The following is a 22205-nucleotide window of genomic DNA, read 5'->3' as shown; positions in this document are numbered from 1 at the left end:
GTTTTTTTGTGTTTTTTTTTTGCACATGCTCCTTGACCCTCTTAACTGGATTCAAATTGTTGACCCGATGAAACCATGACTATATAGCATGGACACATGTATTGATACATCACCAGTAATGCATTTGGAGGAGGTATTTTACCTTTAAAAAGGAAAAAAATTACATATTTGTATGAATGGTTGGAAAGTTTACTCTTAGGCTGACTACAGAATGTTCTTTATGACTGAATTTAGTTTTTACATGTGAACTACCCTTAATAAACAAACATATTTGTGTTAAATGTTAATAGCTATACATATCTTAAAAGAGTATGTTGTGTATTGCATTACTTCTCTTCAGATGGACCATTAACTTTATTCTGTTTTGTGTTTATTTATTAGCAATATTTGATCATACCTTGAAAGATAGCCTCATTTAATTTTTAAGTTTTTATTTAAAATAAACAAATAACAATAATGCCAGTTAAGTTGGTATTTGAAATTAACTTTTTTATTACTAGTTTTAAACTTAAAACATATATTTATTCTCTACATTCTGAAGAAATACACTGATTTGATTTTTCTTAAAAGTAATTAGTTTTTACACTGTTAGCACAGAGAATGTGTTGTAGGAATAAAAACCTTTTATCTGTGCACATGTAGTACATATCGGTAAAATGCATTTTGTTTTATGAAGCATAATGGAATGCTTAAATAAGCAGGCACCCCACTTTTACATGTACTATTCATACGTAGTACAGAAGATTATTTTACCATCAGTGCTCAGTATGTACATAGATAAGAAGTTTTCTAATATTATAAACACATCAACATGAACTGTAATAAACTCAAACTAATAAAACCAGAAGAGAATACCAAAGACTAGAATTCTGCAGTGACATGTATACCCACCTGAAGTCTGACTACAACCACAGAAAAACCCAACTTAGAGATAACTATTACAAGAAGATCAAATACAAACCAACTTATAAAACAAAGAAAAAGATTAACCAATTCCTCAAAAAAAAATTCAAAGAGAACTTGGAACACAAACAGGCAAACAATATTCCCACACAAGAATGACTGCTCTCTCCAATGTTATATGCATAATTCAACATGCCCCCTCTTGCTTGTATATCTTATAAACATATCACCATTAGCCTGCAAAATGTTCTAACTTGCTAAGAACTCAGTCAAATTTGTAGAGATTATAAAAGCAGCTATGATAACCTCACAAAACCCAATTGTCAACTTTGATGTATCTAACCTATTCACTATTTAAATACAGCAACCTGCAAATACCTCACTGTGATAGAACTTTCAAAGAATGTTCCCAATTGACTATCACCACAATTCAAACTCACAAACTTTATCAACAACTTAATTCCAACATAAATGTAAACATTATGAACAAAGATACCTAGCCATTGGCTCATCCCAGCACCATTATTCTATAACCTCTTCATGAGACAAAACAGCAGCTTTAAAACCCAGGATTTAGTTCAGATATATCATTCGTAACATGGCTACACATTAAGGACAAGATTCCAGGGTTACTGAAAAATAAAATGACAATTAATAACTTCCTAAGTGTGAGATATACCAAGACATACAACAAACCCAGAGATACAGGCACATACATGACCTCTACGTATACCAAGACATACAACAAACCCACAGATACAGGCACATACATGACCTCTACACATACCAAGACAAACAACAAACCCACAGATACAGGCACATACATGACCTCTACACATACCAAGACAAACAACAAACCCCCAGATACAGGCACATACATGACCTCTACATGTACCAAGACAAACAACAAACCCACAGATGCAGGCACATACCTGATCTCTAGATATACGAAGACAAACAACAAACAAAATAGACAGTTAACTGTCTATTTCTCAGAGTTCCTACATGATGAAGCAAAACCAAAACTATATTTGTACATACCCACCAGGTACCTGTCACAATCAACAAAAACTTTTCAGAAAGCAAAACTTTTCAAAAAAATTGTTGTGCAGTGTTATCTTTCCTGTGGGAATAAAGCTTGAACTAACTGTAAAAATGGGAATTCTCTGTACAGAAAACAACATAATATAATGTTAATTGATAAATTAAAACCTTGCTTTCTATTGGTAAAACGTGATAGAGCATTAAGAGTAAGAGAGAACTATAAACAAATCCTGAAAGACAAGATGTATCAGGTGGGTGTGTCAAGAGGGGTCTGATATTTGATGGTTCTGTAACCAAACAGTATTGAAGGCTATTGAAATTATAATTTGTCTGAGCAATGATGGTTTTATAGTGATTAATTTGTGTTAAATTTTATACTTATTGGAGCAGCAGTGAACAAAATAGAAAAGAGGGGATGCCTAGAGAAATAATATCACACATCTCATACAGAGATAGATCACAATTTTTTTTAAATATTGCCTTATAAAATGAATAACTAAAAACATATACTGTTGAAATAGGGATTATCAGTTGTGATTTTATTCAATACTAATTGGTATAAAGTAAACAAAAAGTAATGATATGTGCAGTAAATGATTCCCATGCAGAGAGGGTTAGAGGAACAATGGAATTGAGAGCCTAGACAAGTAGACAAAACATTTACTTTTCTAACAAAATGTCCAACACTTGAATTCTAGCTCCTACCATATATGAAGTCCTTCTTAGGATCTTTTTGAAAATGGAAATAGATTAGCAGCCAAAATATAGAATATAAACTAGTTAATTGGTAATTACACATAGGTTATTGTATATTCTACTAAACTTGAGAATGAAACAATTATATATAATACTGTATGTTATGTCTTTATAAGGTATGGAAACTAAACTTCACAGCAGCTGATAAAAATTTCTAGTCAAAATAAACAATAAGGTATGTATTATGCCTCACACTGAGATGAAAAAACTATATCTTGTTTTTTAATTTACCTTGGAGGTCTTATGCTGGAGAGAAAAACCTTCATCAGACTTCCATTTCCAAGTTTTATCACAAGAGAATCAGCATTCACAACTTCAACAACTTTGCCTGTGAACTCTTTGTCTTTGGAATCAATAGATGGTCCACTAGGAGCATAATCTCTCCAAATTCTCAACCTTGCATCCTTAGCTGACCTAAAATGTACAGGTAACTACAATTTTCAAACATATAATTACCTTAATTTCTTTATTCATTTTAAATCTATAAATTGACTTATTAATAATTATTCTTTATTTCACTATACATATAAATTTTTACATTTTACATTGATTGATTGAGTGATTTAGTGTTTTATGGCACAAAACAGCTAGGCTATTTGTGCCAAATGTCCAGTAAAAAGGTAAAAATAAATTAAATGTAGTAAAATACATAAAAGGAAATGAAGGTAAAACAAAACATCATTGAAAAACAGAAAAATCATAAAACTAATGTTGACACCTAGTTTACAATGTTAAGAGAAAAAGCAGAGTAAGAGAAGTTGTAAAGGACTTTCTCTAGCAAAATGGTAATGATCATAACCTGCCAGGAAGACTAACAGGTAAGGAACCACCGTCAGTCACCTGAAGTTGGCCTTTCCAGTCCTGGTTCTGGGTTATGTGTCATAACAGCCATTATCAAAAGGTAAAATAATAAAAGGTTTAAAATACATATAGCAAAATCGTAATAATGATTAGCCAAATGTCTGGTAAAAAGGTAAAAGCAAAGTAAATGTAGTAAAATTCTTAAAAGGAAACAAAGGTATAAACAAAACAGCAATTAAAAACATAAAATGGCATAAAACCAATGTTGACATCCAGTCTACAAAGTTGTGTAGGACTTCCTGTAGCAGAATGGTAATGATCATAACCTGCCAGGAAAACTAACAGGTAAGTAAAAGAACCACCGTCAGTCACCTGAAGTTGGTCTTTTCAGTCCTGGTTCCGGGTTATGTGTCATTATGGCCAGTACCAAAAGGTAAAATAATAAAAGTGTTAAAAGACATGCAGCAAAACTGTAATAACAACTCGCCAGGATGACTAACGGGTAGTTCAAATGGATAGTTCAAACAGCAGCGTTAGTCACCTGAAGTTGGCCTTTCCAGTCCTGGTGTCGAGTTATTTAATGTTCTGGCCATTTTCCAATTTCAAATTGAACTAGAGAGATTGAGACTATGAAAAGGGAACCACAATTAAAAATGTGTAATCAATAAATATCCAACACTTATATGAGTTTAAAAAGATTAATGGCTTTAAAAAACTAAAAACTTTATCAAGGTGGACAGTGTCACCATCACCAATAACACTGTCCAATGTTACAGACAATCCCTGGGACAAAACATGTTTAAAATAGTGCCATCGTTGAGAGTCGTAATGATGGCAAGAAAGTAAAATGTCGCTCACAGTGATTTGAGTGTGACACAGACTACACACTGGTGCAACAGTTCCAGATAAAAGAAAACGATGAGTTAAAAAACTGTGACTAATGCATAGTCTAGTTAGAACAACTTCTTCCTTCCAAACCTTATGGAAGCTAGATGGCCAAAGCCCAATATAGGGTTTCATTTGAAAAAGCTTGTTGTCACGTTGCTCACTCCAAGTGGACTGCCAGCTGGCACGGAGCTAACAGGTAGTTAATGCTTCCATTACAGGCAATGGATAAGACAGGCCAATGCTTATCATTATACTGTGCTCTTAAATACAGGACCATAGCCCATGTATGGAATACGCACAGTGGTTATAGTGCCAGAGCAGATAGATTTAGCTGCCGTGTCTGCAAGCTCATTCCTGCGAATACCAACGTGGCCTGGTATCCAGAAAAACTGGATAGAAGTAGATGTTAATGAGAAATGGGCCAGTCAGTTTTGAATATCAGCAAGAACAGGGTGTCAGCCAATGTGAAGCGATTCCAGGGCCAGTAGAGAACTAAGCGAGTCAGTATAGATAGTGCAGTTGGAGTACTGCTCAGCTTCAATATGATCCAGGGCAAGAGATATGGCATACAGTTCAGCAGTGAACACAGAAGCTGTAAAGGGGATTCTGCGAGCAACCACAGAACCGCAACAAACCATGGCAGAGCCCACAGAATTACCTGATTTGGAATGATCCGTATAAATTCCAATCGGGAGTATCTGCCTTTTTCAGATGACTGAAAGAAAGGTCACATTTGGGGGCTGTAATGAGCCATGGTGGGATGGGCTGACCAGTGGATTCTGCAATGTTATCCAAGGACAGACCCAATTCATCCAATTGTGCCTGGATACGAAGGCCAAAAGAAGCAATGGCAGATTGTCTGTTTTGAAAAAGTATGGCCCATTGAGGAAGGAAAACACATCCACAAATGGGATGCTTTGGTAAGGAACGAAGTTTCGAAGAATAAAGTAAAGACAATTGCAAACGGCAAAGGTGCAGAGAAGGTTCATGAGATTCTACGTATAAGCTTTGAACTAGAGAGATGTGGAAAGCCCCAGTGCAGAGTCGAAGTCCTTGATGATGAATGGGGTCCAGCATCTTTGAGGCCAATGGTCTGGCAGAAACATAGACCATGATTCATAGTTAAGTTTCGATCGAATAAGAGCACGATATATCTTTAACATAGAACATTGATCAGCTCCCCAACTGGCAGTAGAGAGGACACAGAGGATGTTCAGTGCTCTTGTGCATTTGACCCGTAGCTGCTTTAAGTGTGGTATAAAGGTTAGCTTACGGTCAAAGACAAGCCCCAAGAACTTAGTCTCAGGGACCACTGGCAGTGAAACTTCACCAATACAGAGTTCAGGATCAGGGTGAATACCCCATTGGCAGCAAAAGTGCATGGAAACAGTTTTAGAGAGAGAAAAATTAAAGCCGTTCGCCGTAGTCCACTTCAGTACACGATTGAGGGCAGTTTGTAGTTGTCGCTCAATATATCTCATGTTCAACAACTGACACGAAATGTGAAAGTCGTCGACATAAAGCCCATTCACAACAGTGAGAGGGAGTTATTTAGTGATGGCATTTATCATTATACTGAAGAGTGTGACACTCAAAACACAGCCCTGAAGGACCCCAAGTTCTTGTTCGAAGGAACGGAAAAGTGTTGAACCCACACGAACTTGGAATCCCCTGTCCATTAAAAAATTTTTAATAAACATGAGTAAATGGCCACATAACCCATATACATGGAGGTCTCACAAAATGCCATACCTCCATGTTGTGTCATAAGCCTTCTCAATGTCAAAGAATATTGATACAAGATGTTGTCGTTTGAGAAAGGCTTCTCTGATTGATGTTTCAAGTTGAATTAGGTGGTCCGTGGTGGAGTGCTGTCATCGGAACCCACACTGGGTGGGCGAGAGAAGGTTGTTTGATTCGAGGAACGAAACAAGACAAGCATTAACCATCATCTCTAAGGTCTTACAGAAACAACTCGTCAAAGCAATTGGATGGTAGTTTGAAGGAATCTTGGGATCTTTCCCAGGCTTAGAGAAAAATAAGATAATAGCCTAGCACCAGGAAAAACATTCTCCTGCCAGATCCGGTTAAAAACAATTAGAACATTAAGATAAGCAGGAGAGAGATAGCAGAGCATGTCACAGTGTACATCATCAGGTCCAACAAATGTATTGCCAGACTGATGAAGGGCCATTTTCAGTTCCACCAGTGTAAAGGGACAAAGACAGTCAGTTCGAAAGGAAAGAGATGAACACTCTGCCAGAGTCTTGATGGCCAAGAAGGTGGAGGAACAAACAGAAGTGCTAGATAAAAAAAGCTTTCACCTAGAGTATTGGCGATGCTCCAGACATCAGCTACCTCTTGGCCATTAGCGAGTAAGATCAAGAGGGGAACAGAATTATAGTGCCCACTGACCTTTCGAATCCTCTCCCATATGACCTTAGAACTGGTGGTAGAAAATATGGTAGTTGTGAACTTAATCCAAGATTCCTTCTGGCTTTGACGTCTTACCCACCTCGCATGTGCACGGGCCCGTTGGAAAGCGATGCGATTCGAAAGTGTGGGATACCTACGGAAAGTATCCCAGGCCCGTTTTTGAGCCTTCCGTGCCAAGCAAGATTCCACCACGGACGAGAATATCGTGGAAAAAGTGTCAAGGTTTTAGGAATACATTGAACAGCTGCTTGTATAATACAGTCAGTTACCACTGCCACACAGTCGTCTATTGATGGCTGATTCAAGTTGGCAGGATCAAGTTCTGCAAGAGCAGTGAAAGTGGATCAGTCTGCCTGATCCAGCTTCCACTGGGGCACGCGGGTAGGGTGGCATCGACCACGACCAGTCTCTCTTAAAAGTATTGGAAAATGATCACTGCCTAGTGGATTATTGTCAACCCTCCATGAAAAATGGGAGAATAATGAAGGGGAGCAAACAGAGATCAATAGCAGTAAAGGACTGACTAGGTGCATGAAAAGAAGTGGAAGAACCAGTATTGAAAAGAGATAAATTGTGATCAGAGAGCATATGCTCTACACAGCGACACCTCCTATCAATAACAGCACTTTCCCAGAGGGGATGATGTCCATTAAAGTCCCCCAGAATTAGAAATGGAGACGACAACTGTTCAACAAGAGCATCAAGGTCTGATTGATCATATGTCTCTCCAGAGGACAGGTAGAGAGAACAAACAGTGATGGTATGACCCAAGGAAACACAGATGGCTACGGCCTCCAAGGGTGTGTTGAGTGACAAAGACAGGGTGGGCACATGCTGATCAACCAATAGTGCCACCCCTCCATGTACATGTCCATCACACAGCCTGTCATTTCTGTACAGAAAAAACTGCAGAATGGTGACTGTATCAGCAGGTTTTACAAATGTTTCTTGTAAGGAAAAACATACAGAATGATAGAAAGCAATCAGTGTTTTGATATCATCCAGATTAGAACCTAAACCTCGACAGTTCCATTGTATCAAGGTGGCCATTTTTAACGACGGGTAGGCGAAGTGGCTGGAGAACCCTTCTGTTTACGACCACGTCTTTTTTCCTTACTGTCCTTAGTCGGAGGAGGTCTATCGACCTCCATGGATCCTGCCCTGTGTTGATTGGGCTTTGTTATTGGAAGGGGATTCCAGTGACTGAGGATGCAAATGAATGATTGTTTTGCATCTTGGGGTGGGAGAAAAAATGTATCAGAAGAAATGCCTGTATTTGAAACTGAAGGATGTGGATCTTGAGGTTTGTTGGAATGTATGGGAGGAACAGAGATGGGTGTGGAAGTCAATTCATCAACCTTTTAAACCATGGAGGTCAAAAGGCTTTTCATTTGTTTTGAAAACAATTCTCTTGTAGGCACAGAGAGATCTGTCTGCACTCCCACTGTAGTTGTAGAACGAAGTGCAGCAGCATGTGTCCGAGATGGAGTGGCAAACAACAATTTCCGAGCCTCAGGATAACTAATGTTATGAGTCGTTTTCAAATGCTGCACCTCTTTTTCCCTCCAACCATTTTGGGCAAGAATGAAAGTAGGAAGGGTGTGAACCATTGCAGTTGACACAATGTGGGTTCATGTCACACTCATAGGCATTGTGGTCCTTGCCACAACAACGAGCACATGTCAGGAAACCACAACATGACGTCTTAGAGTGGCCGAACCTCTGACACTGGAAACATTGGAGAGGGTTTGGGATGTACAGCCATACCCTGCAAATTAAATAATCTGCCTTGATGGTGGCAGGTGCACGTGGTGATGTAAATGTCAAAACAAGGTTATCTGTAGGTTATGTGTAACTCCATCTTTGCGAGTGGAGATACACCTCACTGCAGAAACTCCTTGAGTGGAGAGACCAGTGAGAATCTCTGACTCAACAATAACTCCTCTTGATGAATTCAAGGTAGCATGAGGGGTAACCTCAATAGGTATATCCCCAAGTGCCTTGGAATTCAAGAGGAGTTCACTGTGTTGGGTTGTGGATGTTTCAACCAATATGTCTTCAGATCGAAGCTTCTTTATATATGCAAAAACGGCTCATTTGGGTTGAGAAAATATTTTACATAGAAGGTCGAACAACGTTTGACCTTCTATGTAAAATATTTTCTCAACCCAAACGAGCCGTTTTTGCATATATATATTTCTCTACAAGTGGGTTTTCTCGACATCACTGAAGCTTCTTTATGGACTTTGGAGAGCCAGCAAGACCCTCTAGACCCTTCTGAATAAAAAAGGGGGACATTTGCCCTAAAGGTTTTTCTGAAAGAGAATGTGATATAAGAAAATGAGGTACGTGTGTTACAGGTGTTGAAGATTGCTGCTCAGAGTCTTCAAGATGTGGTAATTTACCTTTTGACTGTTTTTTCACTATTTTATTTAAATTTTTTAAAGGAGGATCCATAGGAAAAAGAAAAATTTTGGTACCCACTGACCCCACCCACCATGGAGCCCTACTAGGGGACGCACTACAATGTCATGCAAGGACATTGCAGCAACACCAGGGTTTCGTGAGCACTATACCCAAACACCAGCATCAGACACAATGTCCACAACACCCGTTGAGAACTTCCAACACTGGTACGTGGTTGATTCTAGCCCAAGTGGACCAGCCGACTGACCCAAGGGGGGCCACCCAAAGGCCACCCATCTACAGGAATTCAAGGCCAAAGTGGTGTGTTCGGGTTGGACCCTCAACCACCAAGATCTTCTCCTCCCCTTCATGGGTTGCCACGCACGCAAACACATGGGTGGATGTTTAAATCCCAAAGGAGGTAAACTGAAAGAACAGAATCTTCCCTGAGAGGTCCCCTCACCACGTACAGGAATCCACACTGAGGGGATCTTACATTGAAGAGTTGGTACAAAAACTAATGATATTTTAGAGTTATTTTTGTAAATTTTACAGGTAAGGTTTTGTATTGCTTTTTTAAAACTAATTTCAGTATAAAATAAGGACACCTTTCAGCTGCTCGCAACTTATCTGGTCCCCCAGTGACAAATGTAATACTCCAGTCAACACAGCGAGCAAATCCTTCTTTCAGTAGTAACTCTGCAATGTTTCCATTCTGCAAAGAATAGAAGAAAGAAATCAATTCTACTGGCCACTATAATGTAATCTCTATTTTTTAAAATATTTACAAAGACATAAATTTACTTGTAATTATAACAAGATTATGTTTTCTCACAAATATTTAGCATAAACTAGACCTTAAATGATAGAAAAAAAATCTTACTTCTAAGTATATCTACCACAATATATTTCTAATAATTCTATTCTTCAACTGTAAAACAATTGTATAATTAGAAAATGTTTTTTCTGTTGTGTTGAGGCAAACTAGAAATTCTAACAAATCTCTACTATTAGGAAAGTTTCCTGTTCGACTGGAGTTGATAAGTATTTTACTACTTTAATGGAGCTACTAGACATTTTAATTGTTTATTTCTATGACAAGAAACTTTGACCATAAGACTGATTGGTTTGTTTTGAATTTTAGAACAAAGCTAAACAAGAGCTATCTGTATTAGCCATACCTAATTTAGCAGTGGTAGACAAGAGCTAGTCAACACCACCAATCACCAACTTTTGGGCTACTCTTATATTAAAGAATAGTGGGGTTGATCATAACATTATAATGCCCACACAGCTGAAAGGGTGAGCAGGTTTGGGGATGGGGATTCTAACCTGTGACCTGCTGGTTGCAATTTGAGCACTCTTACCACCAGGCTACCACAAGACTGAAGCTACAAGGGAATATAATAATATATATGGTGTTTGGAATATTTACCAAATGACTAGAAGTAACTGGAAATCTATTAACACATCTCTAGCAGTCAAGATACCACAACACTAAAACAGACTGGTATTTTAGCAACATGACTCTGCTGTTAAAAAAAGTTACTACAAAACTGGAGCCCTCTGCTATTTTAGCAACATATACATAATGTTAAGAAAATTTATCATAGAATTGGAATTAAATGATATTCTAAGACAGAAAACTGGAAATCACTGGTATTATGACAACATCACTCTGCTGTTAACAAACTTAATCACTGGTACTCTAGCAATGTAACTATATTAACTGGTATATTTATCACAAGAAGGGAGAATAAATGCATATCTGCTAATGAAATTTTTACCACAGTATTAAAGTAAATTCATCCTAATATTAAATATCAATTTCAAAATGTCCACAAAAGAAGAATGAGCTTGTTTCATAAGAATCAATTTATACAAAATCAACTTATTCAAGATCAGCTTACTGGATGCAAAATACTTCCAAAGAAATTCTGATTTGACACAGATTCAAGGATCACTTCCACCTCTCGTTGGAGAAGCCGACACTCTGTGAAAAATTTTGCTTCATCAGCAAAAGATTCTCCTACTTGTGTCTGCCCATCTTCTGATGTTTTGAAAGTTGGACACTGAAAATTGAAGAAACAGTACATAACCATAATCCACATTATCAAAAGAACAAAATATCTTAGAACTCTATTTACCTTAAAAAAATTGTAACAGCATAAAATCTACTCTTTAATTTAATATTTATCAAGTTTTATATTTTCTAAATCACAACACATCTAAAGGTTTAGTTACTTTATAGTAATTTCTACTAAAAGTCTTCAGTTAAGTTAAAATGTATATATAAATACTTTGTTTTAATGACAACTAATAGCTGAAACCACACCATTCACACACACACACAATTTCTTCATCCTCTTTTCTCTCTTTTTAGACTGTACCTAACAAATGCTGGACTACACCAACAAATCTGAAGAAGTAGGAATAGTCCAGACTTATATGTGACTAAATAAATGCTAGTTTCTGTCATCAGTCATATATCTAAAATTTAAGTAATTTTTGTATGCTTAATTTGAAATATTAAGCAGTTCTTTTGACACATTTATTTGATAGCCACAGAAAAAGTTTATACTGAGTGCTATGTTCAACAATAACTGTCATTGTTAACATCTGTAAACTATTCAGTTTCAACCCACATGACAAGAAAAGAATTAAAAACTAACTTCAAAATAGTGTTAAAACTGCCAAGTCATCATCAATCATTAATGTTAAAATGGTTAATAATGTCAAGGCAAGAATGCCATTATTCCACTCATAGCTTATTAATGTGAAAACAGTTGATTTACCCTAATTCCAGAGATCATAACTGTCAATAGGTAGTAGTCAGGAAGAAGTAAAACTCGTAGCGTACTCCCATCCCGAACATGTTCAACAATAGCCTTCACTGGTGCATGATGTAGAGAATCAATGAAGTTCCGAGGGTTCTCCACAGTGTACTTCATGTCTCTGACATGACTGTGAGATGGATCAGTGCTCCATTTTCCTTTCCCTGCAGCCTTGGCTGCATCTTCAAGTTCACAAAGTTTCTGTTGAATACTTAAAAATAAAAAGGAAAAATTGAGTTAATTGTAAATTAGTTTTAATTTTTATATTCAAACTGCCAATAAAATTACTGATATTACATTATAGGGTTAGCTTGAAGAAAAAATGTTCTGCTTGTTGTGAAGCACAAAACTACACAGTGAACTTTATGTGTTCTCCCCACTATGGTTATAAGATGCTGATTTTTTTGCATAGTAATTCCTTGACTTTCTGCTGAACCAATGAGGAGAGGGTCCTAAAATTAAAACAAATAAATTTACATAACTTACTCTGAAGGTTTTACACCTGCTCTTCTAACTTCAACAAGACCCTCAACAACCAGACTCTCCACCACATTCTCATCAGAAGTGTCTGGAAATAAAAATTGCATTTAACAACAAAACAAAATGTTTAAACACAAAAGTCATAAAAAGTTACATTACAAAAGAAGGGACCTATACTTGCACATTAAAAACAGATTAGAACATAAAAGGTTAATTGAACCCATTTTTAAGTTACTAAATTATTAATATATCTCAGAACAGGAAAATTTTTATAAAATAATTTGAAAGTCACATGAAACACATACAAACCCTGGTTACATATGCAAGTTAAAATTAGATACAGATGTATTATAATATTGGAAGTATACTACAAGAAATACAACTGTATGTAATTTTAACTTGTATTTGTAACCAGGGTTTGTATGTGTTTCATGTGACTTTCAAATTACTTTGTAGTATATTACCAATATTATTCACTGCTGTTTTTAATATCAAACTAAGAGAATGTTATTGTGAGATTGACAACTATACTAAAAACTAAACAAGACATTAAGAGAGTTGCATCTTAACTGTTATTTATAATACACACCTTTCCCAATGAAAACCAAACCATATTCTCTCGTAGAATTTGGAACTTTATACTCAATTGTAAAGCAAACTTCTTTTCGAATAAGCTTCTTTCTTAGAAATTCTCTTGCCTCCCATGCATACGGCTATTTATAATAAAAATGTAAGTGAATTATATTATTTTCTGACAACTTCTAAAACCCTTTCAAGGAAACTTCTAACAGCTTAAATCTTTCAAAATAATAGGTGTAAATAAGTGTAGCAAATGAAATTAAACAATACTGTCACAGGTCTCCTTTTATTTCATGGTCAATATATTATGGTTCAACATTATTTTAATTTAAAAAAAGAATGATAAAATTGGATGATGAAATTGAATTTTTATCATTGTTTTAAATTTAGGTTTCAATTATTACAAAAATGCCTCTCATTATTGTAAGCAACAATCACATGACAACAGTATTTTGGTATGGGAATGACATTCAGTAGTTGTCCTTTCATTACAGTAAACATTCAAATGGATATTACACAAACATATTTGTCACCATTCTTAAAATTAAAAAAAAATAGTTAATACATCTCTTCTTTAGCTAGAAAAGTAAAACCAGATCCAAAGCAAGCTTCAAACAAGCATCAAGTAATACTGCACAGTTTATGCACATAAGCCAGCCTTTTTCTCAACAGGTGTTCTAAGTCAGTGCTACAACATCATGCACCTTCAAATATGTTTGACTGTAAACTAAACAATGCTTTGCCCTGTAATGAAGAGTTTAACCACTAGTTGGTAATAATAATAACTTAAAAAGTGGTCAGCAGGATACATGCAACTTTTCTTTCTAATGTAATTATTATGTCAACATTTTCTACTCCTTTATGGTGAATAAAAAGCTTAATAACCTGATATACAGTTGATAATTCTGATGGTACATTATCCTTAAAAACTACAAGTCAGTCACACTGAGACAGCAGTCATGATAGTTAATAGCTTAAATGGTACCCTAGGCTTAATTATTAACTTTTTTTAAAAATTAAAAACAACTTCAAAGTAAATGTTTTAAGCTTTTAAGCAACAACTACTGAATACAGGGTTATGAAATGGTTTAAATTTTGATTTAGAATATGATACCTAACATTTTTCAATTGTTTTTCAATGCATAATAATACCTCATCTTTGGTCTCCTGAGATGTTTCCACATTGGGGTTTCCACGGCGAGCTAGTTTGGGAGCGTTAATATATGACAAATTAATCTGCTTCTCAGGTGGTGGGCCTCCCCTTGGTTGACCTCGAATGATAATAGCATCACCAGACAGTACCTAACCAAAATAATCAGTGACTATTAATATGCATTTTTTAATGATAATTGCTACTTTAGAGAGCATCAAAGCAGAATACTCACCATTAACATACATGCTGTAAATATCCATTAACGATAATCATAACTTAAAGAACATCTGAAGCAAAGTTAAAGCCAGCAGGGTTTTCTGTTGAAATTTTCAACTTAATCAAGTGAGTTATTATAAAAGTGGTCCTTTAATTGATGTTTGAATAATATTAACATTACCTAAGCAATCAAGTCAATACTTTGAGATGAAAATATTTTAAATACCAATTAAATATCAATTATAATAAAACTTGATTATACTGTATTATTGTATGCAGATAATAAAAGCACAGAAAAATACCTATACACATATATACAATATTATTATCCCAATACAAAAACACCCATTATTATACACTGCCCTAGACAATTTTTACTATTATCAGTACAGTACTGATCAATGTTTGCCTATATCAGTATCTGTCAATAGTGGTCAGTAACTCAGTATCACATACAATTTTTTGTACACTGGTTTATGTAGCACCTGAATCATTTATAAGTTTTAATTTGTCAGTACATTTTATAAAGTATTTGACCTCAAGAAAATACTACAAAAATACATACACATTTTACACATTCATTTATTTTCAATTTTCTTATTTCTTTCTTTGTATGGTTGTGAAAGCCAAACCCTTCTTCTGTCCTCAACACTGTTCCAGATTTTAAATGCAGAACTGGTTATCACACAATGAAATTTCTGAGCCTGATATAACAACTCTCATTAAACAGTACATTTTCAGCCTTTGTAGTAACATTTAAATTTTGTCTTGAGCTTGTTTTATACTGAAAAGGCTCTTTAACAATTAAATCCTCTTATATAAAAACAAAAGCTATTTCATATGTTAGGAAATTTGTCACCATGCAGTTTAATAATCCTCTTACAAAAATGTCCAGGTTTTGTATACGACTTTGAACCTAGGTCATTCATTTTGTACCAAATCTTATTTTTTAAGCAGGGCACCACTCAATTTCAGTGTTTTTCCCAGCATGATATGAAATTCTGGTGAGTTTATTGGTTCCATAAAGATCTACAAAATTAGCGTTAGCCCCATCTTCATCAAACATAAATACTCCAGTACGAATGATGTTTCCATCTTGCTGTTCTGATGAACTTATGTACTTACTCATCAGCTCCTTTACTTCAATACAAGTTCTTTCTAAAACAGAAAGTTATACACCTTTCACCATACTGAACAAAGGTGCTCACTATCTCTCTAATTTTCATCACCTTTCTTTAGCTCATCCAATCCATCTAAAGCAGACTCAACTGGTGGTTTCACTTGACTGAATACCAGATTTTCCTGCTGAAATCCATAATTTAATGTTCACATTTTATTACAGACATTTAAGATGAGGCTTATAATCAAAGACATTTTGGTGCTACTAAAATATATGTGTAGTGATCTGGCTGTTGTACCAAGTTCATAAACTATTACAACAGAAGGTAGCCACAATATACAACATCAGCTGCACTTCTTATGCTCAACCATTTTCACAACAGTAGGTTTTGTCAATAATTCAACCAAACATTAATGTTGATAAATCTATTGCAAGTGGGAAAAAAAAAGAAGACATCTTAACATGTATATGCCAAAAACAGAAGTGGTTACTGAGTAACCACTACAGAGAGAGCTAGTTATGCTAAGAGGCAGTGTCATACTCCTCTTGATGAAGGCTATCACCAACCCATTTACATGCAATGATATTATGTTGCAAGTGAAAAGGTTTGGATACAGAGGGCAGCATTGAACCAAGAAAACTAAGATGTGAGTATTAGTTATGTATTGTACTAGACATTACATTATAATGTCTTTTATAACTGACTTGCAATGTTATTTTTAGCTGCCACTTACATCCCACCCCCACTGATTCATTCTTCTTTCTCTCTCTCTATACACACAGATACATATATTGTCCCAATGCTTTATTTACATTTGCAAAGCATTAAAAAGACAGAACTTGATGGAATTTTTAATAACCCATTCATCATATGGAAATCTTAAACTTAACCCTTAATTACATTTTATTTTTATAGTGACATTTTAAATTATTTCATCCAGTATGGAATTAACAACTGAAATGTGTTTAGGATTTTTTCAAGCAGATTTTAAAAATTTGTGATTGATGTCTGTTTTAACAGGAATATCTTGAACATCAAGTCAATTGTGCAAATATATCAAAGTCCAACTTCAAAATATGGCACTCAATTGTAAAATCTTAGTATCAATCTAGTGATGTGTTTGATGAAAGAAGCTGTTACAATGCTTTACTTCTCTTATAAAATGGCTAAGTATGCAAATGAAAAATCAAATTGTTATTTTTAAGTTACCTCTAAAACGAAATTCACATTTGATGCAAATATAATTTTAAAAACTAATTTTTGTGTACAATATACTGTTCATGTTTAGTAAAAGACTGCCAATTTTCATGAAGAGACACATTAAATTTGGAATTACAGTAATTATGAATTATCCAATAAGAGCTCAGTCCACTGTGTGAACAACACTGCTATGACAGATGTGGTATGTGCATTTTTAGGCTTACAGATGAATAGAGACCATAAAACCAGTCTTAAAATGAAGGGGGATTACCAAGAAATGACACAACCCTGCTGTAGTTTGCTTTTTTTCAAGTGTAATACAAGCACCTATGTGTAAAAATCACCATTATCAGAATGTGAAACTAGTAGGCACATAAAATCATTCTTTAACAATATTGGCAACAGTACATCTGCAGCTACTATGTGTAAAATAAAAATAATTCCCATCTCTCAAAGACGTGTTCATACTTTACATAGACACGCTAGTCACCTAAAGCACTGATTATATATAGTACTAGCAACTCCTTAGAATAACCAGTTACACAGATTGGTAGAACTAGCTCCCTATTACAACAATTATTACTTTTTAGTACTTCAAGATAATTTGCAAGCCCTAGGCAAAACATTTTAAATCATAAAAAGCTGGTAAAACTAGTTTTACCTGCTTTAAAGAAAAAAAGGAAATTAAATGTGGTCAATAAACTAAACTGGAGAGGAAATATGAACTTAATACAATTTGAACAATGTGTAAAAAATACAAAACACCAGTCACTATGCCATCCATAATCTAACCTCAAGAAAACTAATTAAGGAAAAGACAATGCAGAAGAATGTGTGAAAATATATTATTTTTATTTATCCTAATTCAAAAGCCTGAATAAATGGCAAATTGTATTCACATCCAGTCTTTTCAGATGTTAATGAAAGAACTTTGTTCTAGAAAAACAAGATTTTCATGTCTTGAAAAACAATTACAGCTGAGAAAGGGCAATGAACCCCTTTGATAGTGCTGTCCTTGAAGTTAGAAGCAGGTTTCCAACTGGACCTTAAACTTCAATGAGCGCTCATTTAACAAACAGGGACCATCCACTATATATGTATGAAATTTATTTCACAAAAAATAACTGGTAGTCACACGGTCAAATCTGAATTGACTTCTGCAGGTTAAAACAAATTGCACATAAAGGATGGAGCTAAATACTATAACAAAAATACTAATTTTTAATCACAAAAAAAAAATTGAAAATGAGTATATTAATAAAAGTACATCATCTTAGTTCAACTGCATAAATGTGTAATACATTAAGCTCTATCTGATAATATATTGAGTAATAATTTAGCTTGGCATGCAACTACAGTTCATATCTGATCAGACTCAGCTGTGTCATACATACACGTACATAACTAAACAGGGTTCTTACTACAGTGAAAGGCCATATTTAATTTGGCAGTCTAAATATGTTAAACCTTGTTACATCATAAAGTTTTATAAAAGTAGGCCAACAAAAATATATAAATAATATAACATCATACATTTTGAAAACAGACTAGCAACATATACTGGACACCAAGGAAATGTTCAGAAATCAATGAATTTTCTGACATTTAACCAAAAATGACCTAGCTAATAGGTGATATTTCTTTTAAAATAACAAAAAATGCTCATTAAAACCTAGAATCTATAACAAATATAAAGCATCTCAATATAATGGAGTTTGTGATATGTTTATCCAAAACTCAGATCTTGGAAACTATTGCACTAATCTCCACCAATCATAACTAGTTAATATTTTTATAACTAGGCAGTATTTTTATAGCTGAGCAGTAAATACATTTGAAATTTACACAAAAATTATATGTTTGAGTTTGTTTGTTTTTCTTTTTTTTTTTTTAATTTTGCACAATGCTACTTGAGGGCTATCTGTGCTAGCCATCCCTAATTTAGCAGTGCAAGACTAGAGGGAAGGCAGCTAGTCATCACCACCAACCACCAACTCTTGGGCTACTCTTTTACCAACGAATAATGGGATTGACTGTCACATTATAATGATCCCACGGCTTAAAGGGCAAGCATGTTTGGCACAAAGGGGATGCAAACCCGCGACCCTCAGATTACGAGTCGCATGCTTTAACACGCTTGGCCATGCCGGGCCATTTGAGATTTAATAACAAAAAATTACAAAAAAGGAATAAGTTTCAAATATAAAACAATGAAAACAAACTTTAAAAATATTTGTTTTTCTTTAGGTAAATTCAAGCATTACACTGATAAAGAAATTCCTTGGTAAAATCTGCTCTATGAGGTAATGTTCTGATAATAGCTCATTTTTTAAACTAAAGTTTCAATAAAATTTTTTTTTCATGAATAGTAAACATTACTGATTTTAACTCTGAGTACTATTGTAAAATAGTCACACAATTCCAAAAAAGGCCATAGGTCTGTTACTGGGCTACAGACCCAACAGCCTTCCACAAGAAGTAGCAGTTATACCTGTGCAGAGGAAGGAGGGTATTTCTGCTAGTTAATTAAATTATGAAAAACAAAATTCAAAGATTGTTCAATTCTATGTCTATATTTTTATTTCTTCCAAGTCTTCAAACCTGTTATACACATTCTTCATAAAACTGTTTACTACAAAACTATGAACCTAAATGAATCATGAATAACCAATCATAAATTACACTGATTTAATCACTAGAAACTGTTATTAATGGTTGGTATTACCTTTCAGATGGTACAAAAGATTTCATATAAAAGTTCCCTGCTCTACTCACATGGTTCTAAACTGGTACATACAACTTATTATGGTAGTGATACAAGCTATTACCTCTAAGGCAAAATACAGAAAAAAAATACAAGTGAAGAAAGGTTTTTGTACTTTTAGTTTCCTTTGTTTCAGTTTTTGCTTTGATTTTATGATTCACCTGTTCAACAAAAATTAAAACTTTTTATTTGCATCATGGTTTGACCAGTCCATATGGTCTTTTTTTTTAACCTATAAATACAAAACATTGCTCTGTATTGCAATGTACAGATCTGTTTTTAACTGGAGAAACTTTTTCTACCAGATAGTTTCAAAAGAAATTTATAAAAAAATTTTTTTTTAAGAACATGGCAGAGAATACACTCAACAAAAATAAGTATTTGATTGTTCATTTTTGTCACCATTTATTTTAACTGTTCACTAGTCACTAATTTTGTACAAATATTGCCTTTAGTCCACCTTACATTCAACAACCAAAGTTCATGTTCTATTCTTTACATTTTCACAAATGAATAAATTAGTAATAATAAACTCATTTTCACATTAAGATATTTTTTTTAGGTTAATGACAAAAAAAATTATTATTCTAAGGTGGAAACCTTCCTGGGAATGGAGGATGAGCATTTATGGTTGTATGTTACAGAATGTATGTTGAAACATTTGTGGAGTTTAACCATGTTGAGACAGGTTAATGAACTTCTCCAGTTTTAAGATGGTTGATACAAATACAATCCCAATACAAAGTTTACTGTTGAAATTAGCTGAATGGCAAACTCTCATCTTTTAAATGTTCATATTTTAAACAACCTGAGCACAATTGCCATTAAATTTTGTCACAAACCTACTTTCAAAAGTTGAAAGTTTCACTCTTACAAATTTTAAAGAAAATTTTATTAAAATCCTACTATAAGAAACCTTTATGATCTGGGATTGTTGATTGGATTGTTCTTTCTCTTGCTCTCATTAGTGCTACCATAACCAGATGTGGTATCTAGCAGCATCTTTAATAAAACTACAATTTGTAATATAAGTTCAATATTTTTACCTTTCACAATAGCTTTAAAGATATTGATGAAAATATTTTTTTAGAAACTATGATGCAACTCAATTGGGTAGTTCCTTCGCAGGTTATAAACAAAATGATGCATCATACTTTTTTGTTCAGAAAATAGTTAATGCCTACCACTGGCAAAGCTCCTGGGGCTAAATCAATATACAATGTAAGGTATGAAAAATATAACATCAGCTAATATTCTTTCCTTACATTTTTTTTTTTTTTGTACCTAATGTTTTCACTTGCCAACTACAATAGCAACTGAAGGGCCACTTTTGATTATTTACACACAGTATAAACATTTATAGCTAAAACATTTAGTAACATTAAAATAGTTAATCTAAATTCATTGTTCATATTTAAAGATAAACTTTTATATATTAAAGTTATTGAACCTGAGAGTAACTGACACCAGGCTTTTTTGCCAATGATAAGAAATCAGTAGAGCCTGTTAAAGTATTGGTAAGGATTTGTTTATAACGTATTTCTGTGCATAAAAGTATGAAAACAGGCAGACAATTAGATTATGCTTCATTAAATAAATAAACTGGTTTGATCAAATCAGCATGTAAGCTGAAAATGGAAGCATAAGTTTTCTTACAAATATTTTTCTGTACTTTGTTAGAATACACTATAAAGGCTTCTCACTTCTACAGTAACAAATTGAGATTTCTTTGGCAGTAAGAAATCAAAGAAGCATTCTAAATAGTACTGACAGGAGTTTGGAGTCTTATTATGTAAAGCTGAATATAGTTTTTCTGCCTACTTGTTTGTTTTGAAGTTAACTTAAACAAAAAATTCACTACAGGCTAATTCTGCTCATATCAAAACCCTTTACATACCACTGTGCAACACCTGGGCTTTTCCGTCTACTGTAACAATGTATAGTAGAAATATATGTATCGTAAGCTATAATATGATGAGGGTTGCATTTTTTGCTCATTCTTCTAATAACTCTCTTGGTTTTTGGTGGTAAATATAAGTTTATTAATTCTAACTTACATAGACTGAGATGTCTGGGGTTTATCTAATCTAGTAAAATGTTTGTACAGTTAGCTTGAATGTAAAATAATGTAGATGTTTAATAATTTATAAATATTGGATACTTTTATTATAAAATTTAAAACCTATAGATTTATTTTACCAACACTTTGGCTTAAATTTATGTGATATATACAACTAGCATTATGATTAAATGAGAAATTTGTGACTATATTTGGTGTTTAAATTACACAAGTCATAGTTTTGTCTAAACAGCGTTTGTCGTACACAAAAAAAAAGTGTATATAATGTAGTGGGTTATTAAATTAATCTATGAAAGTTATATAAAATAAGGTAATAATAATATACTTGTTTAACAATTCCTCGCTGAGCTGTTGGAGTCTGTGACTGTTGTGGTTGAGCCATATTTAACACATGAGAGACATCAACTGCGCACAAAGTGTCGATGAATGATAAGCTTGTATGGTCAAACACTTCTCAATACTAGTTTTAACACTAAACAGTAATTTCTACTAGAAATTCCAGGTATCCACCAAATAGATACACGTGCTCACGTTTTCAACCTGA

General features: G+C 34.3%; 1 protein-coding gene across 1 annotated transcript in view; it reads right to left on the bottom strand.

Annotated features, from left to right (window-relative positions):
* LOC143239224 (staphylococcal nuclease domain-containing protein 1-like) overlaps positions 1-22205 on the bottom strand; it is a 47488-nt gene that overhangs the window by 25019 nt on the left and 264 nt on the right. The window contains exons 2-9 of the mRNA XM_076480117.1: positions 21987-22201; positions 14280-14429; positions 13138-13261; positions 12555-12636; positions 12030-12279; positions 11145-11306; positions 9843-9949; positions 2935-3117 (exon numbers count right to left, since the gene is read on the bottom strand). Coding sequence (XP_076336232.1) covers positions 2935-3117; positions 9843-9949; positions 11145-11306; positions 12030-12279; positions 12555-12636; positions 13138-13261; positions 14280-14429; positions 21987-22043 — 1115 coding nt within the window. The 5' untranslated portion in view covers positions 22044-22201. The remainder of the gene's footprint in view (positions 1-2934; positions 3118-9842; positions 9950-11144; positions 11307-12029; positions 12280-12554; positions 12637-13137; positions 13262-14279; positions 14430-21986; positions 22202-22205) is intronic.

This window comes from Tachypleus tridentatus, chromosome 13 (genome assembly GCF_004210375.1).
Source record: "Tachypleus tridentatus isolate NWPU-2018 chromosome 13, ASM421037v1, whole genome shotgun sequence".
Lineage (NCBI taxonomy): Eukaryota > Metazoa > Arthropoda > Merostomata > Xiphosura > Limulidae > Tachypleus > Tachypleus tridentatus.
The sequence above is the reverse complement of the archived record's forward strand: the minus strand, read 5'-3'. Positions and strand labels throughout refer to the sequence as shown.